General features: G+C 41.4%; 2 protein-coding genes across 8 annotated transcripts in view; one reads left to right on the forward strand and one right to left on the reverse strand.

The window, feature by feature from the left end:
• The first annotated feature begins 2641 nt into the window (after positions 1-2641).
• foxn4 (forkhead box N4) lies at positions 2642-9697 on the forward strand. Its single transcript, XM_082555827.1, has 10 exons — positions 2642-3296; positions 3852-3967; positions 6117-6283; positions 7185-7297; positions 7390-7500; positions 7611-7738; positions 7894-7990; positions 8073-8280; positions 8400-8792; positions 8879-9697. The coding sequence occupies exons 2-10, from the start codon at positions 3888-3890 to the stop codon at positions 9127-9129; spliced, it is 1548 nt and encodes a 515-aa protein (XP_082411953.1). The 5' UTR covers positions 2642-3296; positions 3852-3887; the 3' UTR covers positions 9130-9697.
• A 50-nt stretch (positions 9698-9747) lies between these two features.
• The window catches only part of acacb (acetyl-CoA carboxylase beta), a 28349-nt gene continuing 13345 nt past the window's right edge, over positions 9748-24751 (reverse strand). For 4 of the 7 annotated variants that reach the window (XM_082553295.1, XM_082553298.1, XM_082553300.1 and 1 more), the window contains 38 exons: positions 24527-24672; positions 24270-24420; positions 24051-24185; positions 23715-23861; positions 23430-23618; positions 23238-23338; positions 23013-23101; positions 22787-22914; positions 22568-22681; positions 21280-21393; positions 21076-21165; positions 20872-20990; positions 20352-20375; positions 18052-18192; positions 17858-17957; positions 17655-17762; positions 17482-17538; positions 17212-17253; positions 16912-17127; positions 16612-16767; positions 16056-16259; positions 15777-15932; positions 15572-15694; positions 15204-15473; positions 14995-15092; positions 14534-14654; positions 14342-14452; positions 14071-14214; positions 13844-13964; positions 13665-13761; positions 13488-13584; positions 13257-13392; positions 12480-12657; positions 12271-12383; positions 12021-12175; positions 11724-11894; positions 11278-11414; positions 9748-10783 (listed from right to left, as the gene is read on the reverse strand). In XM_082553295.1, the coding sequence (XP_082409421.1) occupies positions 10657-10783; positions 11278-11414; positions 11724-11894; positions 12021-12175; positions 12271-12383; positions 12480-12657; positions 13257-13392; positions 13488-13584; positions 13665-13761; positions 13844-13964; positions 14071-14214; positions 14342-14452; positions 14534-14654; positions 14995-15092; positions 15204-15473; positions 15572-15694; positions 15777-15932; positions 16056-16259; positions 16612-16767; positions 16912-17127; positions 17212-17253; positions 17482-17538; positions 17655-17762; positions 17858-17957; positions 18052-18192; positions 20352-20375; positions 20872-20990; positions 21076-21165; positions 21280-21393; positions 22568-22681; positions 22787-22914; positions 23013-23101; positions 23238-23338; positions 23430-23618; positions 23715-23861; positions 24051-24185; positions 24270-24420; positions 24527-24672 (4926 nt within the window). In that variant the 3' untranslated portion in view covers positions 9748-10656. The remainder of the gene's footprint in view (positions 10784-11277; positions 11415-11723; positions 11895-12020; positions 12176-12270; positions 12384-12479; positions 12658-13256; positions 13393-13487; positions 13585-13664; positions 13762-13843; positions 13965-14070; positions 14215-14341; positions 14453-14533; positions 14655-14994; positions 15093-15203; positions 15474-15571; positions 15695-15776; positions 15933-16055; positions 16260-16611; positions 16768-16911; positions 17128-17211; positions 17254-17481; positions 17539-17654; positions 17763-17857; positions 17958-18051; positions 18193-20351; positions 20376-20871; positions 20991-21075; positions 21166-21279; positions 21394-22567; positions 22682-22786; positions 22915-23012; positions 23102-23237; positions 23339-23429; positions 23619-23714; positions 23862-24050; positions 24186-24269; positions 24421-24526; positions 24673-24751) is intronic. The other 3 variants (XM_082553296.1, XM_082553299.1, XM_082553297.1) reach the window with 2 other exon arrangements.

Here is a 24751-nt window from a genome sequence, read left to right on the forward strand (position 1 = left end):
GGAAAATCAAGAGCCTTTCTGTCATTTCATTGTTCATCTAGTACTTATTTATTCTAGTGTAGGATAATTGGCTGTGTGGGATGGGGGTTTTTTTTATATGTAGCCAAAGCAGAAAATACAGTTATACATACAGTTTCACATTTTTCACCAGATTGAAGTCTTTGTCGGGCCATTTCTGGCCCCTGGGAGTTAAGTTTGACATCCCTGCATTAAGTGTCTGTTAAAGATAAAAAAAAAAATCGATTACAGGGATATTATCCAAGCTAATAGTTACGGGGTGATTGTGGGGGTATAGGTATGAGTGTAGTGCGCATGATGTGTAAAGAACATTCCCTCAATTTTCTCATCATTTGCTATATATGTGTATTTTATATAAGTTTTGTATAAAAGCACAATAACACAATAGTCAAGTTAGGCCTGTACTAGTACCACATGGAGATTAACCTCTGAGCAGTGAGTCTTGATTGGCTGAATCATTTCCTCCTGTCTCTTCGCCCTGTTTCCTCTCTCCACTGCGTTCTCAAACAAAGGCATAAAATGTCCCCAAAGGTCATCTTTAAAAACAAACAATTATTATTTTTTAATCTCTAACTGATGATCTTTGACAAGACAACTCACAGCTTGGCAACCTGGGCACTCCTGCTCCATTTAGGTGGAGGTTTTAGTGGGAAAACAAAGTGTTTGGCAGGACACTGATGTTGCTCTTTGGCTAAGTGTGGCTGACAGCCGCTTCCTCTGTATGGCCAGAGGGTCACTCTGGGTAACATGCTCTTCTGGGGGACACTCAGTCTCTGCCTGTGGAGGCGATTAGAGGGGTGAGCTGACCTCGTTCTCAGAGAGGCTGGTGTGTTTTGAGTAAACACTTGATGCAAGACAAAAACACTGGTTACAAACAAGGCCAACCTTCAGGCCGTGATCCCATTGTTTCCCCATTACTCCTGAACAGGCATGAGAGAGGAAAGCATTTACTCTGAGTCCCTGAGCTGCAGGGAGTCCTTGTGCAGTTAGCAGCACTGTGTCTGTATGTATCTCACAGAGCCAGGTCACAGCCTCCCAGGTGCCCACAGGTCACTGCCATTAGCTAAAAAGCCACATTTTACTAAAATCAGCATTAAAAGGCATGCACAGGTGAATGGGGAGGAATAGTAAAATGCCTTGTTTTTATACAGCAAACAGAAAACACAAGAAAAATACAACACCAGCTGAGGAACAGCTGAAATAAGTCAAAACCTTAAATGAAAAAAGAAATTCTGCACCTGAAATGGTAGAACCACAAACTTGAAAAGCAATACTGCCATAGCATGGGACGATGGGGATACTGCCAGGACGCTAAACGGTAAATTATCAGCACAACGGGGTATTAATATACTATAGACTACTGATACAAAAAGATACTGAGTGAAGTTGTTAAATAAATTGCATTACTAAGACTGATCAGTGTGTGGAACTAGATTAAAGAATAAGAAGTGGATTTAGGGGGGGGCGGGTGTACATGAAGTTAACCTAATGTCAGTTTAGAAACCACTAACGTTACCAGCCAAGGCTTTATCTGCAGAGCTCAGAAAATCACTTCCTGAACACCAGGCTCTGCAGAGCTGCGTAAACACTAATAATATAACGAACATAAAATGTGTCTCCATAGTGAAGACATAACCCTGCTTGCTTAGCAAACTTAAACAAAAGCATAAAATCTTCACGTCCGAGAAATTCTTTGGCATTTTTGGTGAAATGAAAACACTGAAATTATTAACTGGCTGTCACACTTCCAGAGGTGATGAGGTGTTTGTGTTGTATAATCCAACAGCCGCTGCTGGCAGCGCTCTTGGACGCTGATTCCAAAGGTCAAACTATAATCTAGTGTCAGTTTTTAAGCATCACCACACCAACAACACTAACCTGGTAGTATTCACACAGTTTGAGCACACCTTGCTCTGTGGACGTCCCCCTGGTTCCACATAATAAACCCACGGGCTTTAGGACCTACAAGGTCTGCCCTGTGAGGACGGTCTTGTTTTTGTCCGTTACGTTCATGCATGTAATCATTGATTGTGCCTATTGTGACAGGCAGATTTACCATCTGTAGAGTCCCATGGGGCTGATAGGCCTACTGCTGTCTCCCTGCAGACTTTAAGGAATTCCCCTTTAATTTCCTGCAGAAGTTTAATCTCAGCCTGGTTTCAAATGTGATCCTGGTATAAAGAACCATACCTGACAGAGAAAGAGTTAAGAAGTTAGAAAAAGTCATAAATATTTTCTCATAATATGCAAAGTTATACAGTTTTCAGCTTTTTTTGTTTGTGTGTTTGTTTTTTTTATTAATTGTATTTTCCATTATTCCATTACAGAATTGTGCATGCCGCAGTTTTTTTGTGTGCTGGGGGTTGTGCTTTTTTTTTTTTTTTTAGACTTGGTCTCCAGACAAGTGTAAGCGTTTGCCGCCTCCTGCTGCAGCCCCTGTCCTCCCTACCCGCCTCCCCGGGTCTTTTTCCCACTGCCGAGGGGAGCGGGACGCGGCCACAGCAGCGGGAAGCAAATTATCTACAAGTACATCCCTTAAAAAAAAAAAAAAAAAAAAAAAGTTGACACTCACATACACAGATACCACCACAAGCAGCCACTCACAACGTCTTAAGACCCGCACGAAGGAGTTACTGGGAATGACCTCGCAGGAGGACAGGTGGAGCAAAATGGATCGTTGATGATTTCATTTTTATTTTTTTTTATTTTTTTGTTTTCAGTTGGTTTTATTTTGCTCAGCTGGAATCAAAAATACTTTCAAACACTAACTGAACAGGTTTCAGGCCTGAACTTGTGTGTTTTGTTTTACTGAGACGCTCTTAGCGCACCTGTGTACCCCTGGACAAAAAAGTGCACAGGGGCTCGTCTGTTCAATAATCATTCAATGAGAAGACTGCGGTGTATGGATCGAGTATGGCCTGACTTTTGACGCAACAAACGTGTGTTTGACTACTGGATGTATTAAGGAGCGCACCACGAGCGCACAAAATCCACAGAAACAGAAAATAAACTCTCCACGTTGCTACTTAAGCACTTGCTGCTGAAAGTGTGAATGTTACAAGGGTTTACGAGAGACACTGCATTAACAACAGCTGTCAAACTCATGGGATCCTGCCCCCTGCACCAGTGGGAGCGCCGCTGAGGTCTCCACTGCGCATGTCAGAGCGCTGGACAGCTCCAGAGAGGGAAATTTAAAAACGGTTTTTCGAGAATCAAGTGCAATACAGTACAGCGGCTCAGCAGCGGCTCTCACATTCTTCAGTATCAACCAAAAACAGGTGATTGTTTTCCTGATTTCTCTCTTTCAGCAACACAGTCTTTGTCGGGTTGTTAGTTGTGTGAAGCCAGCTGTCATGTAAACGATTTTTAGTGTGTAACTGTAATTTCTATAGCTGGATTTATAATTAGCCACTCAAATCTAGACTGAAACTAACATTTGTACTGTGCACTTAGTAAAGCACACGGTACAAAAGCACAGTGGGCTTTTTCTTTTAATTAAAAAAATATATAAACAGCTTAATCTACATATTTTTGACTCTGTAATCTAATTACTGAGAAACACTAAACTGAGCTTCAGATGCATGCAGGTGACCAACGCTAATTTTATGCTTTCGTTTATTATTATATTAGCTGCTTATCAAACCTCTAATCAACCTTCAAAACATGGAGCAACTTTCTATTTTCTACAATTGCACGTGCTCATGTTCATTTACTTGTATTTTAAGCAATATTATCTATATTAAAAATGTTATTTCTGTATAGCTTGTTTATTGACACTTGTTTATTGAAGATTCACTAAATCACAAACTGAAGTGCATGCTGTTTTTGTTTAGCGTATTTTACTGCAGAGATACTACATATCCCAGGAAATGATAGAAGGAGGAATAACTTCCAGGATGTCAGGAATAACTGAGAATGCTGGACATCATCCGTCTCCACAGGATTACAGGTAGGACAAAACCATTTTCAGCCATATTAGAACAAGAGTTTGCAAAATTTTAGCCTTAAATAATGTGGGGGGGTTTTCTTATTATATAAAACACTACGAGAGTAATAGATCAAATCCATATTTTTCTGACTTTATGATTTTGAAATGGTTGTGCAGCAAACTTTGTAGTCCACTGTGTTTAATCTAATGGTAGATGGACAGCTCTTTTTGTGCATGGGGGGTTGCATGAAGAAGGAGAGAGGGACAAAATCCCAAAGAATAAATGATTTTCAGTCTGAATGGATCTGTCAGAAACCATCAGCTCTGTTTACACTCCCGCTGTCGGCGCACGGAGAGCCTGAATCTCTTGGTTTGCCAGCTCAGGGGGAGATGGGGCGCTCTGGGTCACCAGTGTGCACAAGTGGCTCCCAATTAGAAAAGGAGGGATGGGGGAGGAAGGAAAGGAGGGGGGAGGCACAGTGTTGATGTTGAATTTCTGCAAAGACATGGATGATAGATGGAAACACCAGCTCAACATGTTTTGCATCAGCGAGCATTTTCTATGCTTGACTAGTGAGGAAAGAAGGGAAGTGGGATTGTCCTAAGTGTGTCATCTATTCTTTGTTTTTTATCAGTAGTTGTTCTCCACAGATGATGGATGATTGCAGGAAATTTTTTTTCTTCAAGCAAAAGTGTAATAGGCCAGCTCTGGAAAACCTACAAAATTGCTGATGCATCTTTTGTTGCTTCTGAAATTGTACTTGAAGATTTGTTTTTCAGCCTTCAACAAAAAAAACAAACAAAAGGGACAAAGAAAGGTTAACTAGCTTCAACCTTTGTGGATGTGGATGCAAGGTGTTTGACAACGTGCGCTGCTGATTCTTGGCCGTAATGATGTCACTCATTCAGATGGCCGACATAGAACCCTGACCTCAAACTACACTTGCAGCCGCCCTTTGGCCTGAGGCTCCGTTGATTTCCCCGATAAGGGCTGGGGGGTGATGGAGGGGGTTGGGGGGCTGTGGGGATAGAGGCTGGAAAGGGACAGGGAAGCAGATGGCATCCTATTTGTCCCTCTTATGTGAGGGCTGTCATTCCAACAGATTAATGCAAGGGCGGGTAAAGAAAAGAAATGACAGAGACAATCAAGGAAGGGTCTGGAGAAGACAATGGAGCCACGTGCCACTGGGCAGATTTGTCGTTTAGGACACAATAGGTGATCATTTTTCAATAGACAAGGCCAACTGTTGCAGGCAACATGTGCTGCTGTCCCATGTTTGAAACGATCTCTTGCGTTGTTTACTTATGATTCAGCCAATGGCTAAGGCGAGACCGTGGTCACCTGACACAGGGTTGATTTTTTTTATTAGGAGATTTGGTGTGTGTCAATGGAGGGATTGGGGGGGGGGGGGGCGGGGGGGGTTCCTGCACTGTCCACAGACACACAAAGTAACTGAATAGCATGTGTTGTCATAGCGACCCCAATTACTGAACCCTTGCACAGTAAGTGTGTGTGCAGAGAAGACTGGAGAGGATTCAAGAGGATTCCTCTCTTTTCTTTCCTTCTCTTCAGGGCTCGCCATAATAAAAGACACAATAACTGAAAGTTGATTGATACTGGTAGTGCTCTGGGCAAACAGAAAGCCTGAATTAATCCAGTTTCTAAGTTTAAATGTATTAAATGATTGACTGAAAACTGTTCTTTGATGAAAAGTAATGTGTATGAAATGATTTTTTTTGTTTGTTTGTTTGTTTGTTTTGTAAATTTGCATAGCAGAAGAATCCAGAATTAAAAGGCGAGAGGGAAACAAAGATCATTGCGCCACTCGAGCAAAACAACAAAACCAAAAAATCCACGATAATGTAAACAGATGATTTGCTGTGAATGAAAAGCGTATTTAAGTCCCTCTTTGTTGATTAAAACTGTCACTGTTAAATAACACTTGTAGGTAATCTTCTTATGGTAAATCCTCAATGGTTAATACGCACTCACCGAGCAGCTTTCATCCCCACATGTACCCCACATTCAGACTCATTATAGAGGTTTTGTCTGAAGGACAGGATGTTGCATCAAGTGTTTAGATTTAAATTCCACTTGTGGTCTGTGTGTGTCTGGGCTGACAGCCGTGTTAACCCTGCAAACCTCCCCCTCTTCCCTCCCCTCCTGAAGGCTTCTGACCACGGACCCCTCCCAACTGAGGGAGGAGGACCTCCCTGGGGACCTGCAGTCTCTGTCATGGCTCACCTCTGTGGATGTGCCCCGGCTGCAGCAGATGGCTGATAGCAGAGGCCACAGCAATGGGCCCTCCCAGGGCAGCTTGCTGGAGCAACAGACAGGTAAGGTGACAGGGAGGGGACAGTGCAACATTCAAAATCTGATAAAACTCTCTGATTGGATAGATCAAGGCTACTGGATTCTTCTGGTTCGTTGTTTTCTTTGCAAAAGTTATAGAGGACCCCCTCAAAAGATCAAGGTTGCTTTGGTGCCACTGGGGATTGCCCATCTATAAATCTACAATCACAGAAATAGTTAATCTTAGAGATTACAATGTTTTGATACCTATGGTGATCAGGTCTAAACTCTCAGTTTTTCCTCAGCCCTGTATAAACTTGTTGACTAAACAAGACCAGCCACTATGTCAAAGTAAAGTTATTGTTTTTTTCTGTAAAGGCCTATAAATGACATATGTAGCACTAAATTCTGTTTTAAAGCCCCCTGTTAGGCTCATATTCTGGAAACTGACTCGAGTAGTTTTGCATGGTTCATATTTCAGCTGATATCTGATTTAGACTTGATCTCTTCTTCAAGAGATCAAGTCCAGTTTCTCCTTATTGGCTGCCCCTTGCCTGCTTCTACAAACAGAACCCAGTGCTTGTAAGCCCAGCCTCCTTCTCTACCATATAAGGATAAAATCCAATCAGCTCCACACCAGGGTCCAGATTAAAGTAGCCTGAGGTCTTCATGTAAAACTTTGGTCTTTTTAAAAAAAACAAAAAACAAAAACAAAACATCCACCAGAGAAAAGTTCACCAACTTCCTTTTATAATGTCAGTGTAAAGAAAAATCAGAGCTTTGCTTCTGAACACTTATCTTGATATGTGAGCTTCATGTGTATGGTATAAATACTACTGAGCTTCATTTTACCATCACTGGTTACAGAAAATGTCTTCCAAATAATTCATGAGCACAACATCTGCATGAAAAACAGGGAACTCTGACATCTGTTTGTCATTACAGCTCAGATGAACAACATGACTATGACCACAAGTCAGGGCTCCATGCTCCACCTCCAGAGCAATATGCAGCACAGCCCTCTGGGAATCAGTATCATCAACACCCACAGTGGAAATGTAAGTTTTCACGGGACAGTAAGAAAGTGTATTTTATGTTAGACAGTGCTTACTTTAATATAAAATGACCTGTCTCTATGTTTATTTCCCAGATGTCTCCGTTCTCAATGAATGGGCTGCCTTCTCCAGGATACCAGTGCCCTACCTCAGTCTACCAACCCACATCCCAGCAGGTGTACTCTTTAAGCCAAACTGGACAGCAGGTATTATACGTTAAACTAATGAAAATACTTGTTTTTATGGTTAAAAAAAGGTCATCAGGTCCTCAGTATTCACACCTCTCTCTCTCTCTCTCTCTCTCTCTCTCTCTCAGTGTACAACTGGTGGACTCTATAGCAATGTCTCATTCAACAACCAAAGTCTATTCACACAACCTCGCCTGGCTCCACAAGAACAGGAGCTGCAGCCGAAGTCTTTCCCCAAGCCAATCTACTCTTACAGGTCAGTGCTCAAAACCTTACTTAAAATAAAAATATTCACAACTAAACATTTTTAGCTGTTGGCACAAAATTTATGACTTATGAATCGCAAAGTGTGCAAGTGTCCATATTTCTACCTCAGTTCGCTTGGAAACGTGTTTTTGTCCCCTCCCTCAGCTGTTTGATTGCCATGGCTCTGAAGAACAGCAAAACTGGCAGCCTCCCAGTCAGTGAGATCTATAGCTTTATGAAGGAACACTTCCCTTATTTCAAGGTACAGTACTCTGAATGTTATCAAATAAGGCTAAAACTAGAACTTGCCTGTAAATAAGAAGCGGCTCTACCTCTGCTTGCAGACTGCACCTGATGGATGGAAGAATTCAGTCAGACACAACCTCTCCTTAAACAAATGCTTCGAAAAGGTGGAGAACAAGACGAGCAGCTCATCCCGTAAGGGCTGCTTATGGGCATTGAACCCCGCCAAAATTGACAAGATGGAAGAAGAGATGCAGAAGTGGAAACGCAAGGACCTCCCAGCCATTCGGCGCAGCATGGCTAACCCTGGTCAGAAATGTATTTTGTTAAATATAAAAGACCAAACAGTTAATGAGGCAACAGGTCTGTCACAAATCTGACCAGGCCACACTTTTGCTTGACCTGACAGCCTGTCTTTGTCCTTACAGATGAGCTGGACAAGCTGATCACAGATCGTCCAGAGAACTGCAGACGAAAGCCTTTAGAGCCAGGCATGACCCGGCTGAACAGCTGTCCAAATGCCCTCCCACTGCCAGTCCCAGCCCAAATGCAACCTCAACCTATAGTCACGCTGTCCCTGCCGTGTTTACCCATGCACCAGCACCACCAGCTTCAGGCCCAGCTTCAGGCTCAGGCTCGACTGGCCCCCATGTCCCCTGCCCCAGCCCAGACTCCCCCTCTCCACACAGTCCCCGACCTGTCCCACAGTCCGCTCACCCAACAGCCCAGCAAACCCCCTGATGATTTCTACAACATGCAAGGGGACGCTCACACAGAGGTGGACGCTCTGGACCCGAGCATCATGGACTTTGCCCTGCAAGGTAACAACTTCTTCTAAAATTAAGGCTTGGTATTTGTTTATGGTGTCATTACATGCTTACACCAACCTCTCCATCCATGTGCTCAGGTAATCTGTGGGAAGAAATGAAGGACGACAGCTTTAACCTGGATGCTTTAGGCACCTTCAGTAACTCGCCTCTCCGACTATCAGACTGTGACTTGGGAACAGCCAATCTCCCTCCCGTCTCCAGTGGCGCAAACCTGTCGCTGTCAGACGTGCAGGTGACGGGGCTCTACACCTCCTACGCTTCCCAAGATGCCCTGTCTTCCCAGTACATGGGAGCACCATCTAACAGCAAGCCTATTGCCCTGCTCTGAACCAGCCAAACTGTTTCTAATAGATTCCACTGTCTGGATACTTTTAAAGGAGGCCTGAAATCAAAGTCTAAATGTTAGTTTCTTCTGTCCGACTGAAAGTATCACAGCTGGAGAACCACCTGGAGTCCGCAGAAAAACTCACTGAGAAGTGAAAAAGAGACGACTGTAAGAAAGACAAAGCAAGACTGCAAGTATCTGGTTTTGCCAAGCAAAGACTGAAAGCCTGTATGAGAACACGAGTGTTAGTACACACCAGTTTTTCTACTGTTCACACTGCATTTTAAAGCCTTTCCATAAATGTAGCTCCCTTACTCTTGCCTGTTGTATTGTGCTAGACATTTTTGCTGTGATGTTTTATTTATATTTATAAAAAGGACAGCTGGAGAAAGTAATGACTCTATCAATGTTTTTGCTGTATATATTTGAATGTTTCAAATTGCTATCACCACAGAAAAGCTTTCTGACTTCATTCCCAAATGTGAAGGTCTGCCAACACTTCCTGTTCACACATTATCATTTTACACATGGATTAACATTTCTGAAGGTCTGGTACATCTTACGTTCACTAACTTGATCATAATAAAAGTCAAATGGGTAAATAAAAGAAGCTTCTTCATATTTAAATACATCAATGATATTTATTAAAGTACAGCCTTTGGTAAAATACAAGTCATACAGTCATAGCAAAAATCGTTTATATACATTCAAATGAAACGTCACGGCTTGTGTTTCTGGTGTTTTAATCACAGGTAAGGCTTTTATGACCTTTTTGGCAATTACCATCTATTTTTCACAAAACCTGAGTTTTACAAATGAGGTGCTGAGTACACAGTGTCACACCATCGTTCATAATACTGTGCAAATCCACCCAAACATACCACAAACAGACTAGATGGACTGAAGTCAAACGTCAGGAGTAAAATCATAACCTGCTTGATAAAATAAGCTATTTTAATATTTAATATTCTTGATCGCAATAATAGTCAAACTTTTATTTATTGACTCAAAGTACAAGTAAGACAGAACTGACGGTTAACGGTGTTTTCTTTTGGTTTTATTTGAATAATTATCAAATTACTAACAGGCAGTTTAAAGCTTATTTTTAGACGGATTACATTCAAAAGTGAAAGCTCATTCCTGGTGTAATATCTTTAACAACGATAACTAGCACCGACATATTAAGTCTTCCATTTCATGAAGTCTGAATAACTTCAGGCTCATTAGACTGGAAATAGTCGAGTAAGGCAAATTCAACACTTAAACTTGTGCAGAAATACAGCAAAGTGAAATGTGCATCACAGTGATAGCCTGGGGGCTGGGAAACTGTGTTCCTGGACTGAGTGAGTGAGTGCATAAATGAACAATGTGAAAAACTAACATTTTCAAATGGGAAGGCACTCAGTAGAACAAAAGTTTAGGACACGCTCTCCTTGTGCACTATTTTTTTTTTTAAAATACCTGAACTGTAATCTTAAACGCAAGATTCACCGAGTTTTGTTTTAGTTCATCCCGATAAGGCATCATATGTTAACTATCGCTGGTGCTGTCCATAGTCGCCAGTAGATGTGACAGCTTGGCCCTCTGAGACGGAGTGATGATGTGGCTCATTTGGATGATGCAGTCCATGGCTACGTCAGGGTTGGCCTGGACCAGACTAGACACAAGGGGAAGTTGTCTTTTAAACATGTTCTCACACTGATGACTACAAGAAATGACAATAAAGCTTGTCTAAGAGAGTTCAGGCTGTGTGACTAATACTAATGTGTAATAGTAGTGTATATAGTATGTATGTATGTAGTAGTGTACCAAACTATAGTTGCATGTGGCTGGAGAAAATATTGTTTTCAGTGGCATCAATTATAATCAAGAAGGTCGGTTTGATCGTCTATCACCACCATCACTCCACAGGTATTAAATTACTTTGCCAAACCCAGAATGTAAGCGAGGCTTTCACAGAGTTTCCGGAAAAATACTGGGAACTGATTCAGGTTCCCTTAAAAATAATGCAACTCTGCAGGTAATTTTACTCAAACATGATCAAATGTGATAAGTCATTCTGACCAAAACACTTAATTATGTACACAGTCCAGCTCCTTTTATGAATTTATTGAGATGTAATAAACGAATGTTCTGTGTGTGTCTCCATACCTGCAAATGTGTTTCAAAGTGTTTTCTCTTTTCAAGTATTTGATGTTCTCTCGAACAGCTGACCTGATGCCATCCTCTTGGGACAAATGCCTCTCAAGCCACTCAACTACTGCTTGATTATTATCCCAAAGGTAAGCCTGAAAAAGCATGAGAACATGTCTTTAAACCTATGAACAGTGATGCATGGAATATATAATGACTTGCTCATGATCTGTGATCCACAGCCAAAAAAAACTTTACTAGGCATGACTCGGATGAGCAGTAAATAAGTCTCATAATTTCAGTTTGATGATTTAAAATCTTTGACAATTCAAAAATGTTAATGTAAATAAAGTAACCTACTCTCTAATACCTGCATTTTTCAAAAAAAACAAAACAAAACAAAAAAAAAAACCCCACAAACAGAGCAAATTGAATTTTGTGCAGCAACTGCTGTTCTCACATACCTTCACTGTTCCCTCTGTTTCAACAAACCAGCGACGCAGCATGGACTGCATGTGCCCGTCGCTGAGATCCTTGTTGGCTTGTAGAATCTCACTCTTTACCACCTGCTCCAACAGGAGGCGACGTAGGCGCCAGTAGAAGAAGCTGCGAGCATTCTTCCAGTCCAAAATATCCTGTTAAGAGGATCAAAAGGGAGCAGTAGCATAAGTTTGAAAAGCTTGGATTCCATTGTAATTCCTGGTCTCTCTCACACACACACACACACACGATACCAAATTGTTCATGAAGTGCACACTCACATTAATGACCCCCTTCTCTTGCATCCGGCCTGGGGTGTCATGGAGATCAACAAACTGCACTGCCACCTGGTGGTAGATGGGCAACAGGAACTCCTCCCTCGCTTTGAGTTTTGCCTCCAACTCTTTGCACTCTTTGTCAGACAGGTCTGGGGAAGCTTTTAAACAGAAGAGCTCTGAGTCAGCTCTCTTTAACGTTGTAATGGAAAAAAAAAGTTCAAATATTTAGATTTGAGACAGAAAGAGGCTTTACCGAGTTGCTCAGCCAGACTAGCATAGACCGAATCCAGCCTTTTCATGGTTTTCAGGAGGTCTTTCCTTCTGTATTTGATCTCCACTGTACCCTCAGCCTCCAACACGCCCCCTCTGAATAGAAAAAGCATACCCAGAAGCATAAACGTCAAAATTACCTTCAAAATATATCCATTTCTAAGATTTGAAGCGTTACTTTTCTTCATGTACCTGCTCTCTCTGTCAGCATAGAGCTCCATACACAGTGGGTTGATAGTAGGGTCTATCACCACCCAGGAACCCCCTCTCAGTTCAGCCTGTGGTGGGATGTACACCAGCACTGGTTGGCGGAAATCACGCAGAGCATCAACAATGTAGGCCCCAAACTTTAATATCTGGTCATACATGTCTGGAGAAAGGAAGACTTGATTAACACAACAGCGTTTGATAGTCCAGAATGCAAATATTTTCGCAGTTACACAGCTCTTTTTTTTTTAAATGAAATGCAATAATGAATACTGCATTAAAAGTGCAGAGCTTCAGCTGTGGTTTATCAGATCATAATGAGACATGAAAGAAAGTTAACATATTGCCCAGTATATCCACTATCCTTCCTCTGCACATGTCCAAACCATCTCAGCCTTGCTCTCTAAATCAGTCAACCTGAGCTGTCACTGTAATGTTCTCATTTCTAATCTTCACCATCTTGGTCTCTCTCAATGAAAGTCTGAATATTTCCAGCTAGGCCTCCTGCCTTTTTGTTAATGTCACCATCTCCAAACCAATCTATCCTTCGAGGTGCACACCTCAACACTGTGTCACCGTCCTCATATATGTCCTGCACCACATGTATGAGACACTTCTCTCTAAACTGTTAAGCTTTGCTGTAAATATAACTTCATTATGCGATCCATACTTTTAATTTAAAAGTGCCTAAACAATAAAAAATATCAGACTGTGCAAATGTCATGCTATCTGTTTGCAGAGTTTAGCATATTCATGGTGTACCCTTCATCCCCCCAGAGAAGCCCCTCCAGTTGGCAAACACTATGAGAGGCAGACGTTCACGGTTGAAGTCACAAATCGCCTGAGCCGTCTTAAAAGCTGAATCTGGAAACCACACCTGGCCCGCCTGCTGCAGGACCTAACATGAACACACAGAATATGGAGTTTAAATGCTCTTCAAATAAGAGTGATGGCTTTATTATACGGCAAAAATGCAAAGAGACATTCACTCACTTTAGATTCTGAATCCAAGTTGGCTGGATCTGCTGGCACAGTGAACTCAACCGTGCGAGTTTCAACAGCGATGACGCCGAGGGGGATTCCTCCTAACCTGTGTTCATTCAATTTGTGGTTAAGGTCTAGTTGCAATTTAGCATACATATAAAGTACGTTTCAAGTGCGCAGATTTACCGTGCTCTCCCAACCACCACTGTTTGAGCCCAAGAACTCAGGATCTCCATGAAAGAGCCATGGTCAAAGAATCCACTCTGCCAGGCACCTCTCACCACTAACAACACAAATGAAAAAAGGAAAAAGTTTCATCTACTACTGACATAAAGAAGTTTTAGAGTTTAGATCTTGCAGCTTACGCGGGTGAGGTCTGCCAGCTAGCATCCAGCGGGGATCATACGGTGCTTTAGTGGGAGTAAATTCTATCTCTCTGTCCACTGCATCTGTAGTTGCTATAATGGGCACAGGTGAGTGTTTGTCCTGTGAAGACAGAAGAACTATATGAGATGGTCTGAAGGACTGCCCGAGTTATTGTATGATTATATTTAGACCACAAAATGTGTGAAATTCACTCAGTCAGCAGAACCTTTGGCATGTAAGAGAGCCACTGCAGGATAGTAAAGACACCCTCAAAGTCATCTGGCACACTGGTGTGTGTGACTCCATTATTGTACATGATCTGAACTCCGCCAAGCTGGTTGTTGGAAGTATACACCTCTCTGCCCAAAACCTGGAGAGAAACAGGAACTGACACTTTTTTTTTTCTCTTCTTGGGGACAGATGGACAGACAGCACACCATGCATGAGCCCATTGGTCCTTTAGCTGGATGAGCGAAAAACTGATTAGACTTACTAACCTTGTTTAGAGCACCTGACCCCGTCAGGATAATGTGAGAGTTCTCTACTTGAATCACTCGCTGCCCCAAACGGACCAGATAAGCTCCAATTCCAATAGCACGACATGTCACCTGCAAGAGCACCAACAGGCTTACATGAAAATCTCAGGGACTCTGGCATACTGCTGCTTAAAATCAGATCCATGTTCTCACCAGACTGATTGTAACGATCTCTTCATAGGCCCGAGAAGATTCTCCAGCAATAGTGCCTGAGCCTCGCAGATTCTCAACACCAAGACCATCGTCCTTCCCAATAATGTCAGTGATGATGTACCTGAAACAGGTGAAAAATCTCTATCATTCAAATCAGTTCAGATTAGTTAGATTTCAGTTAAATATTTTAGATTTCAATAAACAAGCCTTTTATTCCCACTCTTGCCTGTTATTAACAAACTGTAGTTTGTGATTTGTCTTGCTTGTCGTTTGTCTCTCTATGCTTGTTGAATATTTCTTTAATAAAACTGTAATGTTGTAACGTCTTTACCTTAAAATGTAAGTCCAAGAAAACAACAAGGAGCCACAACATAAGGAATGAATATGTAAAATACTTTACAAGCATCCAAAAAGTAAAGGATGTCAAATACTTTGCAACTTCCTTTGAGCACAGATCGTACCTGGACTCTCCACCTTCTTCTACATGCTGACAGTGAACAGAATTGGTGGCGCTGATACGGGTGTAGTCCTGAGGTGTCAGATAAAGGTATTTGAAACCCTGCAAGAAGAAAAAAAAAAACAACAACAACAACCCACTATAAATGTAAAATAAGCTGCAATAATCAGTGGTTATTTCATCTGCTTTCACAAAGTGAACACGTGTAGAGACCTTGTAGGGGTCAGCGGGGTCAATCCAGGCCACGTGGAACATGTGTTTGACTTCTTCAGCGAGGCCAATGCGCGCCCCACTGTTGGCTGCAAGGTAAATTCGGGGGATGCCTTCTGTGCGAGCCAGCTCCGAGGCTCTGACGAACAGCTCGTCCTCTTGAGGGCCGAATGAGCCAATCATGTGAGTGATGTCATTACAGATGACAATAATGTCTCGGCCCTCTGGGTACTCCGGAGTTTTCATTTTCATCCTGAAAGCAACCATTCCCACCTGGAGGAGAATCATTATAATCGGTAAAAGCATCACCAAAGAAACATCCTTTGACGAAAATGATCTTTAAAACCAAACAAAAAAAAAAAAAATCCTACATCGTTGTCTCCAGGCAGGCGGTTCATCTGCGCCAGTCGGCCTTGAGGGTCCAGGACGAGCTCAGTGCACATCAGCACATCCTTTGGGCATTTGTCCCCTGGACCCCAAAGCTTCAATAACGCCTACGAGAAGAGTTTCGCAGTGAGCTTAGACAACATCAGAACATCAGAGACTGAAATAAGTAAATCAGTGAGCTAACAGTACCTGTCTGAACATCTCAGGGAAATCATAGACATATGTGGTACCCAGAGTTTGAGCCTGGAAGCGTTTGGCCTGCAACAGGTCTTTTGTCACATAGGGGGTGTTGATTAACATCCCGTGCAAGGGGCCCTGCTTATCCCCATATGACTGAAACATGATCTGAGAAGGGAAAATTGGCAAGTTGATTTTTTACATTTGTATGACCGTGAAAAATAAAATATGAACGCCTGGTGGTTTTAAAAAAAAAAAAAAGAAAGAAAAAGCTAAACACTCTGTCCTCACCTGTCCAGAACTTCGGTCAGTGACTTCTTTATACAAGCTGATATCCAAATAATAGCCAGATTCATTAGTAAGGAACAGGCGGATGGGAATGGCATTCCCAGTCGGTGTAAGGCGGATGTTGATCTTCAGCTCTGCCTGAAGGACGCGCAGCTTCCAAAGGCGACTGCCATATCGCATCACCATGGAGCGGACAGACTCCTCGATCTGATAAATCAAAGATCAGGACAAGCAAGCATGTTACATGTGAAGTCTGAAGGCTTTACAGGTCACGGTTTAGGTATCGAATCTGTGAATGTGGACTACTGATACAACAAAATATTAGTAACAAACAAGAAGTAAAATATTAAAAGCAGTAAAACATTTATGAAAGAGAGAATCATACCTGAAAGACTGATAAAACACTAATATTATGTAGTGCATATTAAAAAAAAAAAAAGTCATAGCACAATTTATTCACCAAAATAAAATATACTATAATCTCGAGAACTGTATGCATATTTTTGTCTTAATAACTTATTGTGAAGATATACTGCAATAGAGATTGCAGAACACTGACTTTAGATAGGTCCATGATAACAGTGGGGACGAAGTTGAGGAAGATGTGATTGCAGTCTGTGCGAACACTGGTGTTACTGAAGGCCACCTCCAACTCATCCATGGCTTCCAACAGCAGACGTTCTCCCTCATTTTGGAGGTATTCAAATGAAGCTTCCTGGTTATTAATAAACATGTAGTGGCTTTAAGTTCTTTGAGTGCAAAAATCTTTTTCAAACAGCAAAATAACACATGCTACAAGCACATTTCTCATCTTGTTGGACATATAAAACAAAAGTCAAAATTTGTTCTGTTTACTTACCTTTGTAATGAGATCTGAGTGGCGGATAATTGCTCGGATGAAGAAGCGGTAGTCCGTAACTTCAGCACCCTCCTGAACACGAGCAGCTCCCAGGTAGAGGTGCATCTTGTGGTTGGCGCAGGGAACAGCTGTCAGGTCAAAGTTCCTCATTCGGTTGAGCTCCAGCTGAAAGGCCAAAGCTGGCTCCAGATTCCGGTAAATACGATCTTCCTGAAACTGAAGGGAAGCACAGATTCAGTCATCGTTTCCTTAGAAATGACATGTCAGCTCTGTAAATGCAGGTTGTTTAAAAACACTTACCCCATCTCTAGCTCTGAATGTGAAGAACTTGGGGAATTCTCTCTGTTTAAATGAAAATTTAAAACAATAATTAGACTGCAGCCTTTCAAAGTAAAAAGTAGCCTGCAAGGACTTTCCAAATGGAAAATGAAATGAAAATGGAAAAACACAAACAATAGGATTTAGTCAAGGTAAGTACCCCCCCCAATCTTGATTTTATGAAAAGTGATATGTGAATGAAATTAAAGCCATCTATGATCATGATGCACTGCACATAAGATACACAATTACCTTCTGTACAATCAGAAAGGTGATTCTCCTTATTCCATACTCGAAGAGAATAGCTTTCTGTAAAAAAATAAAATAAAATGTCAAAATCACTAAAAAAAAAAAAAGAAAAAAAAAGGAAAACTGTGATCTGCTATTTAAAAGAAGAATGCTTTATTTTAGATTTGGTTGGTAACCTTTGACTGTCCAAAGGCAGTAAAGGCTCGGACCAAGGCATCGTCATCTTCTGTGTCTGCTGTTTTTATGGACACATTAATGATGTGGATTGGGTTCTCCCTGGCACTCTGCAGGAGATAAAAGAGAAATCAGAGCGTGCACATATAGATTAAAACAGTCTATTGTTAAGCCCCGTCCTCCTTATACAGTCACAGCTGCTCACCTTGAAGTGCTCCTCATCGTAGAAGCTGGAGCAGGACTCAGAGAAAGGAGTATTCTCCATAAGTGGCTCGGCAAAACTGGAAAGAACTTCATCAAAATTCCTGCAAAACCAAAAGAAAGACATTAACATTTGATTAATTTCACTTTGAGATAATTCATCAAATCCAAAAAAAATAAAAATAAAATAAAAAAGACCTTTTGAAGTCATCAAAACACTGGAAAGCCACCATGGCCCCCATTCGCTGGCACGGTGGAGACAAGGCTCCATCCAGGAGGAGCTCACTGCCCTGCCTTCTCAATTTAAATTGGCCTGATCCACTGACTGGCACAGGAACCCTAAAAAAAAAAAAAAAAAAAAAAAAAAAAAAAAAAAAAACCCAAAAAAAACAACAACCACACATTTAAAAATAAGTCAAAACCACTGGACAATGAGGTGACAACGAACAAGATGCCCAAAAATTCATAAAGAGAGCAATTAAAGCAAGAGTGGATAATTCGTCTTGTCTATTTAAAAACAAATTATAGAGTGTCACCACCATCAGATCATATTGGAATTACATACAGGTGATAGCAGAGGCAGCTTAAAGGATTTTTTTAAGGTTACAAGTCCTAAGCATAAAGTTCTCAGTCGTCCAGTAAGGGTGGGTAACAGGTTATATACACACACAACTGACAGAACCTGTTAGTATCAGATTTTGTACAGTGATGAAGTCTTAAACTGCCACTCATTTCTTCATATTTTGCTGAAACGTGCAAACATACGTGGAAAAACAGTATATAAGGCAAAAACTGAGTCTGCACAATTCTGACAAGCTTGAAAGTAAAGGTGAGACCACCTTTATTCATCAACACTGTCTGAACTCTCTCAGGCAACTTTCTTCTAATATCTTTATGTAGTCTACAGGAATAGTTCTCCAGGCTTCATAAAGGACATTCAAAGCTCTTCTTTGGATGTTGGCTACCTTTTGTTCTGTTCTCTGTGAAGATGACCCCACATTGCTTCAATTATGTTGAGGTCTGGGTTCCTGGGAGGCCAATCCGTTACTGATAGTGCTCCACTGTGGGGTTTTTTTTAATCCAGGTCTGCTTTTACTGCACTGACAGTGTGTTTGGGATCCTTGTCATGCAAGTAGGACTATTTTGACAAGATTCCAAACACCACTGATGGAAATATAGCCCTAAATCACAACTGCACCTCCACCCACAGAGGGCTGTGTACACTCACTGTTCCTCTCTCCTGACTTCCTCTGTACACATTGATGATGATTTGAAGCAAAAATGTCAAATATGGGTCCATCACTAAAAAAAAAAAAAAAAAAAAAAAAAAAAAAGATCTGTTGCTGCTGATATTCAGTTCAGTTCTCGTGTAATTTAGTGAACATCAGCCTTTTCTCCCTGTTCCCCTTTCCTAAGAATGTATCCTTTACAGTCAGTCTTTGACAGTCTTGGGTGGATTTTTTTTTTCCCTGACAAAGACTTAACCAGCTGTAGGGTTTTTGTTTGTTATTTTAAGGCTTGAAACTTCTTTTTCCAGTTTCCGCTTTTCTTTTTAAGGACACACTGCATAGCATGGCAAGATATGTCAAGTTTTCAGCTAATAGCTCCTTTGGCAATCACCTTTGAAAATAATCAGATATTAGGATTGAACTGAAAATAAGTGAAAAAGCCGCCAATTTCAAAGAAAAACTTTGAAAGTCCTCCAGAAAGCCAGAATAACTGTTGACCAAGACCACGTTGGAAAAGGAAAAAAAAAGCACAATAAAATGAAGTCTGGCTCCTTGGAAACAAAATATGACAAAACAAGGGGTGGCTCAAGACTATTGCACAATACTCGGTCATTTAAATTATGGAATATAGACATTGTAATTCTGATTACCAAAATGTTTTACTGCCTGAATTTTATTATGTGCCTATGTGCATGCACCTTTGTCTTCTGCTTACGTGGCCCGATTATCTGCTGTCTGGCTGATTAGCTAAGTAATGTATTTTTATCTCGGAGTATAGGGAGGATCGCCAAGTCAAGTCATCAGCTAAAGTCCAAGTGATGTCAGTAGATGCATGACTCAAGTCTGGCTCAGTTCAAAGCCGATTCCCCACCAGGAAGTGAGCTGAAAGGGATTATGAGCTGTTGTAATCCAGAGCAACTGTTACTATATCGGGTTTCAGATTTGCAAATTAAAGGTTGGAGAATGCAGGCTGGCCATTAGGTAACAACTAATGTAATTTCAGGCCTGAGGTTTTTAAGAGGAACATGAAAAAGAAGCTGAAAATGTGCCTCTTAAAAAGCCCAGCTATGCTTTACATGTTGAAAGAAGCAGAAAAAAAAAAATCAGATGGCCCAGTTCAGCATAAAAGTGAATTTAAAAGGACAAATCAGTTCTTAAGCAAATGTATCTGGGCAGAAGGAAAAAGCAACATGATGCATCCAGCATGCATTGCTGTGAGACAAACAGAGGATACGGTGGTTTGGTTGTTTGGGAGGAGCTTTACTCTACCTGTTCAGAGTAGGGCTGCTCCCTCTGAAATAAGATGATTAACAGGTGAATATTAGCAGTGCATGATCAAACTGTATGTCTACTACGTCTGGTAATATGATTAGACTGAAGCAATTTTAAAGAGACTAAGCACATTCACATCAAAGTCAAGTATGGCAAAACTGCATTCAGGGTTAGCCATATGTTACTTCACAGCACCAGGGTGGCACTGCACCTGTACCCCATGGGGACAGGTGAACATTTCTTTTCTGGATTACTGGTAATCGATCAAGCCACCATTGTACAGAGGACACCTAAATTATGTTTTTAAGGCCTGGATTTCATATGAAAAGTCTCTTTAAAGAATCCCCATCAATACAAGTGAACAATCTCCACAGAGAAAGAGAAAGCTTACATCCTCGGATGCTACAAAGAGGAAATATGTGGTCAAATTTGGAGGTGGTAGTGACTCATTCGTGACTCAGAAATTAGAGAATATCATTTGATTCGTCTGTGGCTCGGTGTGAAGTAAAAGTGTCACCTGTTTGGATGTGATGATGGCAACATAAACTGAAAGTCTACAGCGCATGTTCCATCCTGCAGCTGGTGATGCTGGATGCTGTTTAGCTCATAGGCGATGTAACCTCTGCGGACGTACACCTGAAAGTCAAGACAGAACAACAGAATGACCATTTAATAAAAACGCATAAGACAGAACATGTCTGTGTGAATGCACTAACCATACCTCCAAAGCAGCCATGCATACAACTTGATTGGAGTGATAGAAGAAGTTGGGCAAAACGTCAAAAATTGAGGTTTCAGAGAGAATGAGTTTCTGTGGCAAATAAAAATATATATTTATCATTCACGGTATAAATGTGCTGCTCTAAAGTGATGTAACAAAGATGTTTTTTTTGTGTTTTTTTTAAATACAAAACACAAAGCCAACCTTCAAATTCTCTGGACAGAACTGGTGACCATACATATCAATGGCTGACAGGAAGATGGACTCCACCTGGTTGTGTCTCAGTTCATATGATGGTAAATGAGAAGCAATCAGGACCTATGAGATATTTGCAAATACTATAACAACATAGTCAAATAAAATAACTTTAAAGCAGATGCATGATTAGTCAAACTTCAACAAAACATATGCAGTTAGATCTGTAATTTGTTGGACAAAGACAGAATCATGTAGCTTTGCTGCTGTCAATCACCACAGTGGATTTCAAATCAAAAACCTTGACACGATCGAAGTGACGACTTTCATCTTTAATTCTATGGGTTTACTACTAATTATAGTAGTTTTTATGCACAGTCCACCATTTTCAGAGGCTCAAAATAACTGGACAAACTAACATAATTTTATATATAAGAACTGTTTTTAATCCTTGGATGAAAATCCTTAGAAGTCAGTGGCTGCCTGAAAGTCTAGAACTCATGAACATCACAAAAGGCTTTGCTTCCTCCCTTAAAATGCTCTGCCAGGCTTACACCACAGACACCTTCAGCTTAATAACTGAAAAGCTGCTTTGTTGGGTTGAGATCAGGTGACAGACTTGGCCAATGAAAGATTTCTGGGGGGGGGAAGGAAAACAAAACTTTTTTCTTCTTCGGAAGAATATCCCATTTATTTGCCTTTGACAAACTCTTGGGTTGTGTTTGCAGTACGCTTTGGATCATTACCAGTTTGCAGAGAGTACAGGCCTGTACACTTCAGAATTCATCCTGCCGTGTCTATCAGCAGTCACATCATCAATAAACACTAGCTACCCAGTTCTACTGGAAGCCATACATGCCCATGCCATAGCTTTGTCTCCACCATGTTTACAGATAATGCTTTGGATCCTCCTCCATATTTTTCCTGGTACAAGTTCATTCTGGTTTCATCTGTTCAAAGAATTTTCTGCCACAAAGGTGCAGCATCTTTTCTGGCCAATTCCAATCTGGCCTTCGTGTTCCTGAGTGTAACCAGCGGTTTGCACCTTGTTGTTCTTGAGGGGTTTTTTTGAGACATTATTTTCTTAACCACAGAAAAAAATTCTGTCACCATCCAATTTATTTGTCTCTTGTGGTCTTTCAGGCCTTTTGGTGTTGCTGGGCTGGTCAGTGCAGACCTTCTTTTTAAGAATGAGACAGAATGTTGATTTGGACATTCCTACAGTTTTTGCTTCTCTCTCTCTAGAAGGTTTACTATATTAAAAATAAATAGCAAAACTCAATGCAAGCTCTCTTACCTGTCTAGCTCTCAAGGCTACCTTTGAGTTCTCCATCTTGCTAAGCTGTGTGAGTTCATTCAAAATAGCCATGAGCTCATCTGCCAGAGTGGGATCCCGTCCACACAACTGATCCTATACAAAGTTAAAGACAAACCTTCATCACTGTCCGTCCACGTGACTTTGTGCAGGATGAACGGTTATCAGGTTTGCTTCAGTGAAAAACGATGAGAGCCTTACAATGAGTATTGTGACCAGAACGTTCTTCTTGGATACTTGAGCATGAGAGAAGATGTAGTCGAGGACAGGACTCATGTCAGGTTTGTGCTTCTCTCTCAGGTTGATGACACACTTATCATAGTGAGCTGCTAAGGACCAAAAATAAATAAAAGCATTTCCATCATAACGGAGCTGCAATTGCAATAAAGAAGAGGTGACATAAAACCTGAAGGGGTGCTGATGTTACCTTGCTGAAACTGCATCTCTACCTGCAGGTAGCGCTTCAACAGATCGAGAACCACAGATTTCATGTAGCCACGGATTCCACTCCGATATCTGAACAGAAAAAAAATTCAGATGTGTCAACAATTACAACGATAACATAATTCAAAGATATTACTGCTACTACCACCACTACACAATATGCATCTGACCAAATGGGGGGAGAAAAAAAAAAAAAAAAAAAAAAGACCTCTGCACCAGCTGTACAATGCTCTGAGTGTTCATGAAGAAAACCTCTCGGTCAGCTTTCCTCTGCAAGGTTGCTGCATGGCTGTCTAAAATGTTTGCAATCTGGAATCAGATAAGCCAAACGTCATCTTATCACACTGGTAAAAGCAATTTATTTAAAAAGCTCACAAGCAGCCTTTGCATAGCATTTTACCCTTTGACTGGGGAACTGGCAGAGGACAGAGGTGATGTTGCTCGCATACTGAGCCATGACTTTGCGGATATCTTTCTCAACAGTAGGTGGAATACGGCCAGCCACGCTGGTCATGATCTCTTGAAGTTCCAAAAGCGGCAGTGAGGGGTCCCTTAGAGTCTTCATCAGGGTAGCAACCCACTCTTTCAGCTGTAGGTTTACATGCAAACATGCTCGTATACATCAATAAAACGCTTTTGTGTCTTGTAATGAGAAATCTGCAGTGGCAGAAGGGCTGATATATACCTTTGTGCTAAAGTAGGGTTCTTCAAGGCAGTACCCATCCATGACATTAACCAGGTTTTCAAGAACACTGTGGAACACCTGGTGAAGCTTCTCCCCAGCCATGGGAAGTGGCTGCTGAGGCGGTAGCACCGCTGTGTTGAGTTCCACCTGTGAAGGAAGAGGAAAGAAAATGAGAGGAAGTTTTCACAGCAATTTCAATAACAGGAAGAACTTACACTGAAGTAAAATAAAATAAATGGATACAGACCAAATATATAAACAGGACACCAAAGTATTGCTAGAAATTTTTGCAAAAAATTCGAAATGAAGATTTTGATGTGCTCTGGAATAACCCACCCTGTGTATACTGCTGGGATCATCCAGATCCATACGTGCCACCACACAGCCAGGCTCCAGAACTGCTCCTGGTCGCTTGACAAAGTGGATACAGCCAGACTGCTGCGCAGTCAACGTCATCACCATCTTCATCACCTGAATAATAAAGGACAAGTAAGCAAAACGAACCGGCACAAATGGCATAAGTCACAAAATCCTATCCACCGTATATTCTGTTACCTCAATCTCTGCATAAGTTTCCCCTGCAAAAATATGATCTCCATCCTCAACCATGTATTGCAGCAGTTTGCCAGCAGAGGGCGAGCGTAGGACCGTGGGGTCATTCTCCTTCTCAAAAACACAGGTCTTGTTGCCAACGGTGATGCGAAACCTGAAACGTTAAAATAGTGCCGGTAATGAGTAATCAGTTAAACCAGAAGTAAATAACCAAACTGGAAAAAAAAAAAAAAAAAAAAAACCCGCAGTGGTAGCCTTGCCTGTCCACTTCTTCCTTCATGTAGGTTATATGGCTGCTGCCATTGTAGCACAGCAGGAGGCCGCCATCGTTCAAACGGTGGACGTCTATTTCGATGTGCGAGCCATTCATAATAACGACATACGTTGTTGGGGACTGGCGAGCCACCTGCAGGAAACAGCAGTGATAATCTATTCATTAAAAAAGGTAAGAGGCTGAATTAAAAACAAAACAAAGCAGGAAAGGA

The sequence above is a fragment of the Aulonocara stuartgranti genome, assembly GCF_965226115.1.
Source record: "Aulonocara stuartgranti genome assembly, chromosome: 12".
Lineage (NCBI taxonomy): Eukaryota > Metazoa > Chordata > Actinopteri > Cichliformes > Cichlidae > Aulonocara > Aulonocara stuartgranti.

Bases quoted from the DNA above. Each gene is read 5' to 3' on its own strand.
- foxn4 (XM_082555827.1), top strand. From the start codon at position 3,888: ATGATAGAAGGAGGAATAACTTCCAGGATGTCAGGAATAACTGAGAAT. The intron at 3,968-6,116 runs GTAGGACAAAAC...CCCCTCCTGAAG, and splicing joins CCGTCTCCACAGGATTACAG to GCTTCTGACCACGGACCCCT. The intron at 8,793-8,878 runs GTAACAACTTCT...CCATGTGCTCAG, and splicing joins CATGGACTTTGCCCTGCAAG to GTAATCTGTGGGAAGAAATG.